Genomic DNA, 14,704 nt, shown 5'->3' on the forward strand with positions numbered 1-14,704 from the left:
AAGCCATCCCAGCCCTCCACCATCATGTGAAAGACCGCATTGTCCATGCACTCAAGCAGTCAGTGAGCGGAAAGGTGCACCTCACAACTGATGCATGGTCCAGTCGGCATGGCCAGGGCCGTTACGTGTCCATCACTGCGCACTGGGTTAATGTGGTGGATGCAGGGTCCACAGGGGACAGCGGTGGTGGGACAGTGCTGCCTAGCCCACGGTATAGGAAACAGTTGGCTGTAGGCGTTCGACCCTCCTCCTCCTCCTCCTCCTCCTCCTCCAGAAGCGAAAGCTCGTCCACAGAGCGCAGTCGTACGAGCACTCCATCTGCAGCTGCCACTGTTGCACACGATGTGTCCCCCTATCGAGCAGCTAGTGGAAAGCGTCAGCAGGCTGTGTTGCAGATGATGTGTTTGGGCGACAGACACACCGCCGAGGTGCTGGCCGAGTACTTGAAGTGACAAACTGAGTCAAGGCTGGGCAGTGTACATCTTGAGGCAGGCAAGGTAGTTAGTGATAACGGCCATAATTTTGTGGCAGCCATAGCCCTTTCAAAACTCAGCCACATACCTTGCTTGGCTCACACCTTGAACCTGGTGGTGCAGTGCTTCCTCAAAAATTATCCAGAGTTAACAGCCCTGCTCCAGAAGGTGCGAAGACTGCGCGCGCACATCCGCCGGTCGCCTGTACACTCCGTTCGTATGCAGAAGCTGCAGCGATTGCTCCACCTTCCCAACCACCGCCTCATTATCGACATTGCAACAAGGTGGAACTCCACCCTGCACATGGTGGAGCGGCTGTGCGAGCAGAGGCAGGACATAATGCATTTGTGGGAGGATACACGGCCAGGCACTTTGAGAGCAGACATGGAGTTGACAGGCGTGCAGTGGTCGAAGCTGAAAGACCTTTGTAAAGTCCTTCAGTGTTTTGAGGAATGCACACGGCTGGTAAGCGCAGACGACGCCATCCTAAGCATGAGCATCCCACTTATGCGTCTGCTCATGCAAACTTTGACGTACCTTAAGGAGCAGGCGTCTGCAGCCAATGTTGATGAGGAGGAAGAGGAGGAGGGAATCCTTGATGACATTCAGCCATTGTCTGCTCAGGGACCTCTCCTGGACGAGGTGGAGGAAGAAGAGGAGGAGGAGGAGGATGATGGGGATGATTACTTAGGGGAGGAGGATGCATCTTGTGGGGCAAGTGAAAATGTTGGTGTGGCAAGGTCTGGTACAGGGTTTGTGCGTGACTGGAGGGATGTGGATTTGCCAGAAAGTGCTCCTCCACCCAGCACTCGCAGTGCATCATTGACACCGGGAACATTGGCCCACATGTCAGATTATTCCTTGCGGATCCTAAAAAGGGACCCCCGCATTGCCAAAATGATGAACGATGACGACTACTGGTTGGCCAGCATCCTGGATCCACGCTATAAAGGCAAATTACAAAACATCATGCCACAGGAGAACCTTGACCTAATATTGGCTAATAAACAAGCAACTCTGGTAAATCGGTTGCTTGAGGCATTCCCAGCACACAGCAGCGGTGATGGTTCTCACACGAGCCGTACGGGCCGGGGGCAGCTTGGCAGAGGTGTTCGTGGTGCACACAGCAGAAGTGGCGTTTCATGACAATGTTGTGGACTGATTTTTCAAATACCGCTCACACAACTGGTAATACTGCATCGATGGAAAGTGACAGGAGACAGCAGTTGTCAACTATGGTTACAAACTACTTTTCCTCCCATATCGATGTTCTCCCACACAGGTCATTCCCCTTTGACTATTGGGCCGCTAAACTGGACACCTGGCCTGAATTGGCCCAATATGCCTTACAGGAGCTCGCTTGCCCAGCTGCAAGTGTGCTATCGGAAAGAGTCTTCAGTGCAGCTGGATCAATCCTGACAGAAAAAAGGACCCGTCTGTCAACCCAAAATGTGGATGATCTAACCTTCATTAAAATGAACCACACATGGGTTTCCAAGGATTTTGTCCCACCTTCCCCTGATGACACATAGGGTGACAGAAAAATGGCTTGCTTTGGTCCACCTCTTCCTGGTACTTCACCTATTTCGCCTTTTGCATCAGCTGAATGTCCAACATCAACATATGCCACTTTCTAAAACTCCCTAACTGTGCTGCCTCCCCCCCCATGGCCGGGGTCACCACCTACCGCACGACACCGTGCGAGTGCCGTTGCCCTGGACAGGTGGGTAGGCCGACTCTTGGGCGCGGGCACTGGCACAGGGTCCCTCATAGTGCAATCAAGTGTCTCTGACGGTGGTGGTGCACACCCGCCGTCAGACACACCGCTGTACTATGAGGGGCCCAGTGCCAGTACCGACGCCCACGAGTGGGCCCCCCTTGCTTGGGCAGGGCCCCAGCATTTGCAATCTTTACCTCTCCCTGCTCCTCCGCTGTGTAATCTGGGCCGTCAAATCCATACTGTGCCTGACACCGTCTGAGCCTGCCTCCTGAGACATATATTTTGAATGTGTACGCTATCCATACATGTTATCCAGGGATACGGTACCCTTTCTAACCTTTGTGCAATCACGTGCAATCCATACTTTGCCTGACACCGTCTGAGCCTGCCTCCTGAGACATATATTTTGAATGTGTACGCTATCCATACATGTTATCCAGGGATACGGTACCCTTTCTAACCTTTGTGCAATCACGTGCAATACATACTGGGCCTAACACCGTCTGAGCCTGCCTCCTGAGACATATATTTTGAATGTGTACGCTATCCATACATGTTATCCGGGGATACGGTACCCTTTCTAACCTTTGTGCAATCACATGCAATCCATACTGGGCCTAACACCGTCTGAGCCTGCCTCCTGAGACATATATTTTGAATGTGTACGCTATCCATACATGTTATCCAGGGATACGGTACCCTTTCTAACCTTTGTGCAATCACGTGCAATCCATACTGGGCCTGACACCGTCTGAGCCTGCCTCCTGAGACATATATTTTGAATGTGTACGCTATCCATACATGTTATCCGGGGATACGGTACCCTTTCTAACCTTTGTGCAATCATGTGCAATCCATACTGGGCCTAACACCGTCTGAGCCTGCCTCCTGAGACATATATTTTGAATGTGTACGCTATCCATACATGTTATCCAGGGATACGGTACCCTTTCTAACCTTTGTGCAATCATGTGCAATCCATACTGGGCCTGACACCGTCTGAGCCTGCCTCCTGAGACATATATTTTGAATGTGTACGCTATCCATACATGTTATCCAGGGATACGGTACCCTTTCTAACCTTTGTGCAATCATGTGCAATCCATACTGGGCCTAACACCGTCTGAGCCTGCCTCCTGAGACATATATTTTGAATGTGTACGCTATCCATACATGTTATCCAGGGATACGGTACCCTTTCTAACCTTTGTGCAATCACATGCAATCCATACTGGGCCTGACACCGTCTGAGCCTGCCTCCTGAGACATATATTTTGAATGTGTACGCTATCCATACATGTTATCCAGGGATACGGTACCCTTTCTAACCTTTGTGCAATCACGTGCAATCCATACTGGGCCTGACACCGTCTGAGCCTGCCTCCTGAGACATATATTTTGAATGTGTACGCTATCCATACATGTTATCCAGGGATACGGTACCCTTTCTAACCTTTGTGCAATCACGTGCAATCCATACTGGGCGTGAGAACGGCTGGCGAGCTGTTAAGCAAGCTACAGCACCTGTCCAGACAAGTACAGGGATTCCCTAGCGAGGAGACTTATTTGATTGTTTTCAATGTTGGGACAGCAATTTTTGGGGAGCACTATACTCTGGAGAATGATAGATGGGACCCACCATACACTGGAACATTCCAAAGGTGGACATCAGACACTGGAGCAGCATTTACAGGGCCCATTATACACTAGAGCATTAGAAATGGGGCCCATTATGTTTGGAGCATTATTTGGGCCCATAAGACAGTGGAGCTTCATCCATGGGGACCAACATATACTGTAGCATTATGTGGAGCTCATCATATACTGTTTCAAACATTATATGGGACCAATGATTCTGTATGGAGAAATAGATGGGCCTCGTCATGAGATGTAAAAAGTGAGGTATTTTTCATTGTACTATACCGCTATTTATCTGCCGTATCGGAGCATGATGAGTTGTGGTATGTGTTAAAGGGGCGCTCTTTCGCCCAGGGCACATGAAAACCTGCAGCCAGCCCTCCCCCCCCACAACTTTAGCCAAATAACCCCCATTTTTCAGTGCGTAACTTGTATTATGAAGTTAATTAAGGTTGACAAGCTTAAGTAAGAAGAATTGATGCTTTTGGCATTCAAATGGGCACTGTAGGTGTGTTTCCTGTCCTCCTCTCACTGCCGACTTTTATTCCCCATTGACTTACATTGGGTTTCGTGTTTCGGGACGACCCCGACTTTTCCCTATAATCGGACGATCTTGCTCGACCCGACTTTTGGAAAAGTCGGGTTTCACGAAACGAAACGCGACCCTAAAAAACCAAAAGTCGCTCAACTCTAGTAATAACTGATTAATTCGGGAACACTGGAATGTCCAAAGCATGCAATAAAGTATGGTAAAATAATCTGTATTTCGGAAATAACAATTCCTAAATATAATGTACTTAGAAATGTTGCTTTTATCTTTGATAAAGCTTTGCTAATAACCAGAACACTGCAGAGAATTGCACTTTTCCTTCAGACAGATTGCAAACACAGGATCCCAAAAAATCCATCAGCAATTTTATTTTTTAATAGAAAAATGAAAAGTCACAAATGTAATTTTACCTGATATATGAATACAATATTTTTTGTTTATTGAACCTTTCTTAACTTAATCGTGAAGGCAACTTTTTTCTTTTGCTCAGAGGATTAAAAGATATGGAGCTAGATGCGTCTTCTATGGAGAAAAGATTTGCCTTTAAGTTCCTGAAGAAAGTTCTGCACTACGTGGATTCGGCACAGGAATTTATTGCACATTTAGGTAAAGTAAGAAGAATGAATATAAATATTAAATGATAAATATTTCTTCAAAATTAGTATATTTATACATGTACTAGGTGTATTGGTATTGCTGAGACACTTTGACTGCATTCATTCATGTTTTTTTTACTTGTGCTTATATATTGATACAAAAAATGACCAATACAAATAGGATGTCACCAGATTTCATTCACATACACTATTAAATTGATCTCTTAGACCTCATGGGACTGATGTAGTTACTGTGAAAAATAAGATACTTTTGCAGAGATTGACTTTAAGCTTTCAAAAAGAATTACATATCCATTCAGGCATGGATTTCCAAAGTAAGTACTCCAGTCTCATCAACTGATACAGGGGAACACTTCTATTAATCAAATTAATTACACATAATCAAATTAATCAAAAATCTAACCTCATACCAATATATCCTCTGTTGTAAAAATTGTAACTCCATTTAAAGATCATCTGTCACCAGATTTCACAATGCAACCTGCATACATTCCTTGTAATTGGGCAGGAGACAGTAATTATATTGATATGACAATTTAGTGACATAGTAGGGTTAAATAAAGCCCATCTACATCACCCATAATCCTGCATTGTTGCTGTGGGGAAAGGCGTAACATTTCCTAGTGGTGAAAGTCAATTGCATCTTTTATTCCAAAAATTCCAACACCACTTCAAATATGGCAAATCTAGCACATATATGGTAATTTATTATTTAATTATTTTATTCATTTATCTAGCACCATTAATTCCACAGCGCTTTACAGACATTATCCACACTGTCCCCATTGGGGCTCACAGTGTAAATTCCCTATCAATATGTCTTTGGAATGTGGGAGCAAACCGGGGAACCCGGAGGAAACCCACGCAAACACGGGGAGAACATACAAACTCCTTACAGATGTTGTCCTTGGTGGGAACCCAGGACCCCAATATTTCATCCTCTTGGAGGAAATATGAATACTGCAGAAAGTCAGTAGTCACTGATTGCCTTCAGCATTCATCTGCCGCCCTGCCGCATGTTCATCCCAGCAGACCAGCAGTGACAGCGGAGCTAAGTACAGATGAGTAGTGCTGGTCTGGGAGGTGACTATAGTTTTTATTTTATATTTTCACCTCTCTGGACCCATTAATATAGGGTTGCCCAAAAATAAATATTCTAATGTTTCTAATGCAGAAATTTAGAAAAAAGTTTCTAATGCACAAACTTGTCTTGTCTGGAATGTGATGGATAAGTGCATAGTACATTTTGATGTCTTGAGGTTTCTCATTTTTTTTACTTAACGTTTCCTGTACAGAGGCTGTTGTGGGCAGTGGAAAGTCAGAAAAGTCACCACATGAGCAGGAAATAAAGTTTTTTGCTAAAGTAAGTTCCACCAAAGAATTTAATTTACTGTATATTTTATTAGAACTTCATTATATTGTATAGTTTCTTATTTAATATGCCAGGCATGTAGAACTGCTAGAAAGATTTTGGAGCTCTAGACCAATACCTGACTGCTCTGCTCTTTTATAATCAAATGTGTTGGTTACACCGTAGTGTAATAGAAAACAAACTCTAATTAATGCTGCGCATATGAGGATGATTTTTTTTGTAGTCAAGAAGGTGGAGACAGTTCTGAGAGGCATCATGATGGCTGCATTCTAAGGGTGCTTTCACATTGCATTTTTGCACCTGTTCAATAGATCAGTCAGGGTTTACGTCTGAGACCCTCGCAAAACGGGATTTGGATGTATGCGCCAACGGGGCCATAGACTATAATGGTTCCAGCAGAGCTAATATGATCTCTGCCGTGCATCATTTTGAGCGTGTACACCTACTGGAGGCAGACACTCAGACATAGACTGCTTCTGGGTGTCCGCCTCCAGCAAGCATACACGCCCAGAAATGATGCACGGCAGAGATCATATTAGCTCTGCTGGAACCATTATAGCTTATGACCCCTGCGCATACGTCCGAATAGTTACTTTTCAAAATTTACTGTTACAAACATGAAAATTGCTACGATGAAATGCACACCACAAGAATCTACAGCATACCACACCTTGGGGAATCACTTTAGATAAATGCATGGATAGGGTTAGGGGATCCCCTTTCTCATGAGGTGCACAAAATACACAGAAAATGAAATTACAGCATATTGCAAAGTTACTACAGCTCACATTTAATATTAACCCCTTCACCCCGAAGCCTGTTTTCACCTTCCTGACCAGGCCAATTTTTACAATTCTGACCATTGTCACTTTATGAGGTAATAACTCTGGAACGCTTCAACCGGTCCCAGTGATGTGATTCTGAGACTGTTTGCTTGTGACATATTGTACTTTATGATAGTGGTAAAATTTCCTTAATATTACTTGCATTTATTTGTGAAAAAAATGGAAATTTGGTGAAAATTTTGAAAATTTCGCAATTTTCAAACTTTTAATTTTTATGCCCTTAAATCAGAGAGCCATATCACACAAAATAGTTAATAAATAGCATTTCCCACATGTCTACTTTATATCCACACAATTTTGGAAACATTTTTTTTGTTAGGAAGTTATAAGGGTATGTTCCCACAGTCAGTAAACGCTGCGAGTTGGACACTCCGTACATCCGCAGCGTCCAACCTGCAGCGGCCAGATGTTACAGTATAGTGGATGGGATTTCATGAAATCCCATGTCCATTATGCGTGCACTGGTGCATGCGGCTTCCCTGCATACACGCACATGCGGCGCGTCTTTACCGACCACAGCATGTCTATCTATCTTGCGGAAATGCTCAGTCTCCACAAGATAAAGTCACCAGTACAATGTAATGGGACACGGTGATTCCACACATGCGGAATCACCTGCGTTCAAAAGCCAGTTCTCGCCACTTTAACCCCTGGAACACTGCGATCAAACATGATCGCAGCATTTCGGAGCCGGCAAAGGGGCTGATCAGACGCGAGGTCCTGATCGCTCCCATGGCAACCCAATGTCGTCATGACGACATCCAGATTACCAGAGCAGAGAGGCTTCCTGTCATGAGCAGTGCGTGTCAGGAAGTCTCTGAGGTCAGTGTGCACAGAGTGCAGTGCTGACAGCTTATATGGCAGGCAGATCGGCATGCCATATAAGCCATCAGCCTGCACAAAATGAGTGTCCCATAGGGGGACAAAGTGTAAAGGTAAGAATGAAATAAAAAAAAATTTTGATATAATTGTAAAAATATTTAAAAAGCTAATAAAAAAATAAAAAATCAATATTTATTCCATCAATAAAGAAATATTTTAATTTAAAAAAATCCAAACAATAAAAGTACACATATTTGGTATTGCCGCGTCCGTAACGACCGAACTATAAAACTGCCCCACTAGTTAACCCCTTTAGTGAACACCATTAAAAAAAAAACAAGGCAAAAAAAACAATGCTTTATTATCATACCACCGTACAAAAAGTGAAATAACACTTGATCAAAAAGACGGATATATGTCCCGCAAGAAACAAGCTGCCATATAGCTCCATCACCAGAAAAATAAAAAAGTTATAGCTCTCAGAATAAAGCGATGCAAAAATAATTATTTTTTTATATAAAATAGTTTTTATTGTATAAAAGCGCCAAAACATAAAAAAATGATATAAATGAGATATCGCTGTAATCGTACTAACCCGAAGAATAAAACTGCTTTATCAATTTTATCACACGTGGAACAGTATAAACGCCCCCCCAAAAAAAAAAATTCATGAATTGCTGGTTTTTGTTAATTCTGCATCACAAAAATCGGAGTAAAAAGCGATCAAAAAATGTCATGTGCCCGAAAATGATACCATTAAAAACGTCAACTCGTCCTGCAAAAAACAAGACCTCACATGACTCTGTGGGCCAAAATATGGAAAAATTATAGCTCTCAAGATATGGTGATGCAAAAACTATTTTTTGCAATAGAAAGCATCTTTTAGTGTGTGATAGCTGCCAAACATATAAACCCGCTATAAATAGTAAATCAAACCCCCCTTTATCACCCCCTTAGTTAGGGAAAAAATAAAATAAAAAAATGTGTTTACTTCCATTTTCTCATTAGAGTTACGGTTGGGGCTAAAGTTAGGGTTAGGGATAAAGTTAGGGTTAGGGTTGGGGCTAAAGTTAGGCTTAGGGTTGGGGCTAAAGTTAGGATTACAGTTACGGTTGGGATTAGGGTTAGGGTTGGGATTGGGGTTAGGGTTGCGACTTGGGTTAGGTTTGTGGTTAGGGTTAGGTTTGTGGTTAGGGTTATGGTTAAGGTTGGGATTAGGATTAGGAGTGTGTTGGGGTTAGGGTTGGAGTTAGAATTGGGGGTTTTCCACTGTTTAGGCACATCAGGGGCTCTCCAAATGCCACATGCGTCTGATCTCAATTCCAGCCATTTCTGCGTTGAAAAAGTCAAACCTTCCCTTCCCTCCTTCCCTTACAAGCTCTGCCATGCACCCAAATAGTGGTTTACCCCCACATATGTGGTATCAGCAAAGCAACTTTTGGGGTCCAATTTCTCTTGTTACCCTTGAGAAAATAAAAAGTTGGGGGCAAAAATATCATTTTTGTGAAAAAAATATGATTTTTTTATTTTTACAGCTCTACATTATAAACTTCTGTGAAGCACTTGGGGGTTCAAAGTGCTCACAACACATCCAGATAGGTTCCTTAGGGGTCTACTTTCTAAAATGGTGTCACTTGTGGGGAGTTTCCACTGTTTAGGTACATCAGGGGCTCTCCAAACGTGACATGGTGTCTGATCTCAATTCCAGCCAATTTTGCATTGAAAAGTCAAACGGCGCTCCTTCCCTTCCGAGCTCTGCTGTACGCCCAACCACTGGTTTATCCCCACATATGGGGTATCAGCATACTGAGGACAAATTGTACAACTTTTGGGGTCAAATTTCTCCTGTTACCCTTGGTAAAATAAAAAAATTGGATCTGAAGTAATTTTTTTGTGAAAAAAAGTTAAATGTTCATTTTTTTTAAACATTCCAAAAATTCCTGTGAAGCACCTGAAGGGTTAATAAGCTTCTTGAATGTGGTTTTGAGCACCTTGAAGGGTGCAGATATTAGAATGGTGTCACTTTTGGGTATTTTCTATCATATAGACCCCTCAAAATGACTTCAAAAGTGATGTGGTCTGTAAAAATAAAATGGTGTTGTAAAAAATGAGAAATTGCTGGTCAACTTTTAACCCTTATAACTTTCTAACAAAAAGAATGTTGGTTCCAAAACTGTGCTGAAGAAATGTACACATGTGGGAAATGTAATTTATTAAGTATTTTGTGTGAAATATCTCTGTGATTTAAGGGCATGAAAATTCAAAGTTGGAAAATTGTGAAATTTTCAACATTTTTGCCAAATTTCCATTTTTTTTTACAAATAAACGCAAGTCATATCAAATAAATTTTACCATATTCATGAAGTACAATATATCACAAGAAAACATTGTCAGAATCACCGGGATCCATGAAAGCATTCCAGAGTTATTACCTCATAAAGGGACAGTGGTCAGAATTGTAAAAATTGGCCCGTTCATTAACGTGCAAACCACCCTTGGGGGTAAAGGGGATAATATTTTTATATTTTGGCCGACAGAGTCATGTGATTGCTTTTTTTTGCTGGACGAGCTGACGTTTTTATTGGTACCATATTCGGGCATATGACATTGTTTGATCACTTTCTATTCTGTTTTGGAGACCAGAATGAACAAAAACCAGCATTTCAGGAATTGCTTTTTGTTTGTTTTTATTCGTGAGGTCGCACGATTGTGCCGCCGTAGATATACTGCTTTTTGCGGGAACACACCTCCCGCAGAGCAGTATATGTATGGCGCATGTCGGGAAGGGGTTAAAAATAAATAAAATGTTAAAAATGTTGCACACCCTATTCTCAAATGAAAGCTGCATCAACTGATCACCAGGTCTAGCTAGTATCTCCTTGACCACTCAGGACTAGAGATGATCAAATGGATTTGATGCAGATAAAACTCAAGAAAAATTTAATGAAATTCGCAGCTACCGGCAAATTTGCACAATATGCTATTCAATTCACATGAGTCTTAAAAAAAAATGATCTTTTTGCACAATGCAGACTATTTCATCAGTCAAAAAAGGCTCATTTGACCTCAGGCACAATCGAACAGGCTTCACAACAGTGCCTTTCTGTAATCACATCACATGATATAGCAGAGCCAATCAAGAGGAACTATTACAGCCTTTATTAAAGCAGAGGAAGGGAATGCAGCAGCCATTTTAGGGTGATTTTAGGATAGTGAGAGTTTATCAGAGATCACATCTCAGCAATAGAGATAAGAAGAAAAACTCCTAAAACACTGGACAATTCTTCAGATAATAATGTGAGGTATAACTGAAGAATATGAGTGTGTTAATCTATGAATAATACAGAGATTTGATTGATAGTGGGGATGAGAAATATCAGAGGTACCAGCAGTGGTGCCAGACTCACTATGGTTGATATGTTGTGGCTGGCACTGGTCCTGAATTACAATTACACATTTTTTCCTTGCTTAATATTGCACTGGAAAGCAAAAGCAAGACAGCACAATATTTTAGGATGAAAAAAAATCTGAAATCAGTGACAGACATTGTCTTGGTCGTCACAGGTGACTGTAATGAATTTTGCAGTTAACTACAACTGTATACACTAAGTGTGTGTATTGCAAAAATTATTCTTTTTTTGCTTTACCCTTTTTACTAGTCAAATTTTACATCTGTCCAACCCTTACTTACACCGTGACCTGTTGCAAGTGAATACCTAGCATTTCTTATTTTGTCATTTTTGGAAAAGGATTGAATTTTGTTAAAAAAAAAAAAAAATACTTTTTTTTAAATGTAGACATTTAACTGTGTATGTCTGTTTTTGCATACATGTTTTACAAGTCCAACTTGACAACTGTACATGCCACCCCTATACTGTCGCCTGCTGCCACATTTTGCTTTCTGTTTGTGCGCCTACCTGCCTAGCATTTCTTTTTAGGTTCCTTTTGGCAAGCATTGATTAGGGTTGAAAAGATTGTTAATAGTTAATTATAGGAAGGAAATGCCACTGTGGCGACCATACTCCTGGGGGGGCGCCACATTCCCCCCAGTGCAATTCAGTACTCCCAGACTGAAGAAAACATGCAGAACATATTAACAAATGAACAATTGTAAATGTAACAATATTTCAAAAATGAAAAATTACAAAAACCAAAGCTCAAAAATAGTCCTGATGACGATTAGTCCATGCGTCAATGTCCATGGTCCATTTCCTGAGCAGTTGGTAACTATGTACAAGTAGAGTTTTGACCACACATAGTCCTGTGGCCCAATTGTCCATCAAAAACAAACTGAGATTGTTCAAAAGTTCTTACAGAGTCTCTGTTCGCACATAAACTTGAAAAGTTGCATATTTACATGTACAGTTTACATTTTCTATTTGCACTTTACTCTCTATATCTAACTGGGATCTCACCTTTTGTACTACGAGTAGATCTGCATAGCATGTGTACTTCTAATGGCCAATTTAGGTTTAGTGGGCATGTTACTGCTGTTGGTAAACTGGGTAGTAGTCGTCTACAAACTCTTAGACTCACTGTGGGCATGACAGATTCACCACTGGCTCCACTGCTGGTGTGGCATCCGCTGCCTGAACTTCCTGATTTTCAGGGTTCTCTTGAGTCTCTGCTACTTCAGTTGCAGTAGGCTGGGGAAAGATTAGGACAGGAACTACGATGGCTTGATCCACTCTTGTCCAGGTTGCAAGAAATTCTCCGAGTACAGTGTTGACCTTTTCTTCTTCTTCTATGGGTTGAAGGTTGTTTTGTTCTCCCATCCTTTCCTTTAGCTGGTCAGGGCACAGTTTCAGATGATCCCTCGATACTGCTGATGAGGTTTCTCCTCCATTCTTACTGATAAGGCACACTTTGGTGTTGTCGAAGTTTGATGGTAAGACGGTGTAGGGTTCAGCTTCCCATTGGTCATCCAATTTATGCATCCTCCTTTTCCTCTTTAGGACTTGTTCTCCTGGTGACAAGGGAAGGTGCATGTTAATTGTAGTTCTTTTCTTGTTTTTGTCTCGCATGAGCTAGACTCTTTTCTACGCACTCTTTCACTCTTCGGTATTGCTGCGCCGCTCTGAATCCCAGTCAGCATCTGGTGATGTCACCTCAGGTGTAAGGACTCCCATATCCAAATCAATAGGCAACTTGCCAGGCCTCGCTCTCATTAGGTAGGCTGGAGTGCACTTGGTGGAATTCACAGGAATGTGATTGTAGAGGTCTACCAGATCTGGCAACTTCTCTGGCCGCAGATTCCTCTCTTCCAAAGGCAAGGTCATCAGTAGATCAATCACCACCTGATTCATCTTTTCACACATGCCATTGCTCTGTGAATGGTACGGTGTTGTCCTGATCTTCTTGCAACCGTACAAGTTACAGAATTCCTGGAACACTTCTGCATCAAAGGCTGGACCTTGATCTGTAAGCACTCGCTCGGGATATCTGTGTGGTCGACAAAAGTGCTGTTGGAATGCTCTGGCTGCTCTCCTGGCTGTTTGATCCTTGACTGGCACGACTATCAGGAATCTCGAGTAGTGGTCAACGATGGTAAGAGCATAAACGTAGCCTGAACGACTTGGGACCAGCTTCACATGGTCCAGGGCGACCAACTCAAGTGGTTGTTTGGTTATTATTGGCTGCAAAGGAGCTTGTTGGCTGTTACGATCCTTTCTGCGCAGGTTACATTGTCCACACTCCCGGCACCAATTTTCAATGGCCTTCCTCATACCAGCCCTGTAGAATCTCTCCCGAAGCAAGGCCTCCAACTTCTTCCATCCGAAGTGTCCAGCTCCATTGTGGTATGCTTCCAAGACCATTGATGCCTCCCTCTTTGGGACTACCAACTGCCAAACCAACTCATGAGTGCGGGCATTGATACTCCTCCGACACAGCTTTCCCTCATAGATGAACAGCCTGCCTCTTTCCTTCCACAACTGCTGGGTTTCTTCAGGAGCATATGGACCTGGGCGTGAGTCAGCTTGTGACAGTAGCTCCTTTACCAGGCGGACTGCGGGGTCAATATCCTGCGTTTCTGCCCAGTCATGATGAGGCAATGGATTTAGGGTGGCCTCTTTCACGATAGACCATCTGTTTCTCACTCCTTGGGCACGTTGGGCCCCAATTGGCCGGTGGAAGGCAGGTAACTCTATTTCTTCGAGTGCCTCAGGGTCTTCTCCTGCATCTGGCAGATTAGGGATTCTGGACAGCGCATCAGCATTGGCATTCTTGTGCCCCGCTCAGTACTTGATGGTGAATTCATAGATAGACAGCCGGGCCATTCATCGCTGCTCCAGTGCACCTAGTTTGGCAATTTCCAAGTGAGTCAACGGGTTGTTGTCCGTGAAGATGGTAAACTTGGCTGAAGCTAGGTAATGCTTGACTCGTTCAGTCACAGCCCAGACTATGGCGAGGAACTCCAGTTTGAAGGAACTGTAGTTGTCAGGGTTCCTTTCAGTGGGGCGAAGCTTCTTGCTGGCATAGGAGAACACTCTTTCTTTGCCATTCTGTACCTGGGACAGTACTGCTCCCAGTCCCATGTTGCTGGCATCAGTATACAAAACAAATGGTCATAATCTGGGTAGTCCAGAACTTCATCTCCTGTGAGAGCCATCTTCAGTCGAGTGAAGGACCTCTCCAGTTCCTCATTCCATTCAAATGTAGGACTCTT

General features: G+C 43.0%; 1 protein-coding gene across 1 annotated transcript in view; it reads left to right on the forward strand.

The window, feature by feature from the left end:
• Window positions 1-14,704, forward strand: part of RYR3 (ryanodine receptor 3) — an 869,465-nt gene that overhangs the window by 620,498 nt on the left and 234,263 nt on the right. The window contains exons 59-60 of the mRNA XM_073552155.1: window positions 4,872-4,987; window positions 6,294-6,361. Coding sequence (XP_073408256.1) covers window positions 4,872-4,987; window positions 6,294-6,361 — 184 coding nt within the window. The remainder of the gene's footprint in view (window positions 1-4,871; window positions 4,988-6,293; window positions 6,362-14,704) is intronic.

This window comes from Dendrobates tinctorius, unplaced genomic scaffold, assembly GCF_039654945.1.
Source record: "Dendrobates tinctorius isolate UK_male_01 unplaced genomic scaffold, ASM3965494v1 ptg000186l, whole genome shotgun sequence".
In the NCBI taxonomy this organism is placed as follows: domain Eukaryota; kingdom Metazoa; phylum Chordata; class Amphibia; order Anura; family Dendrobatidae; genus Dendrobates; species Dendrobates tinctorius.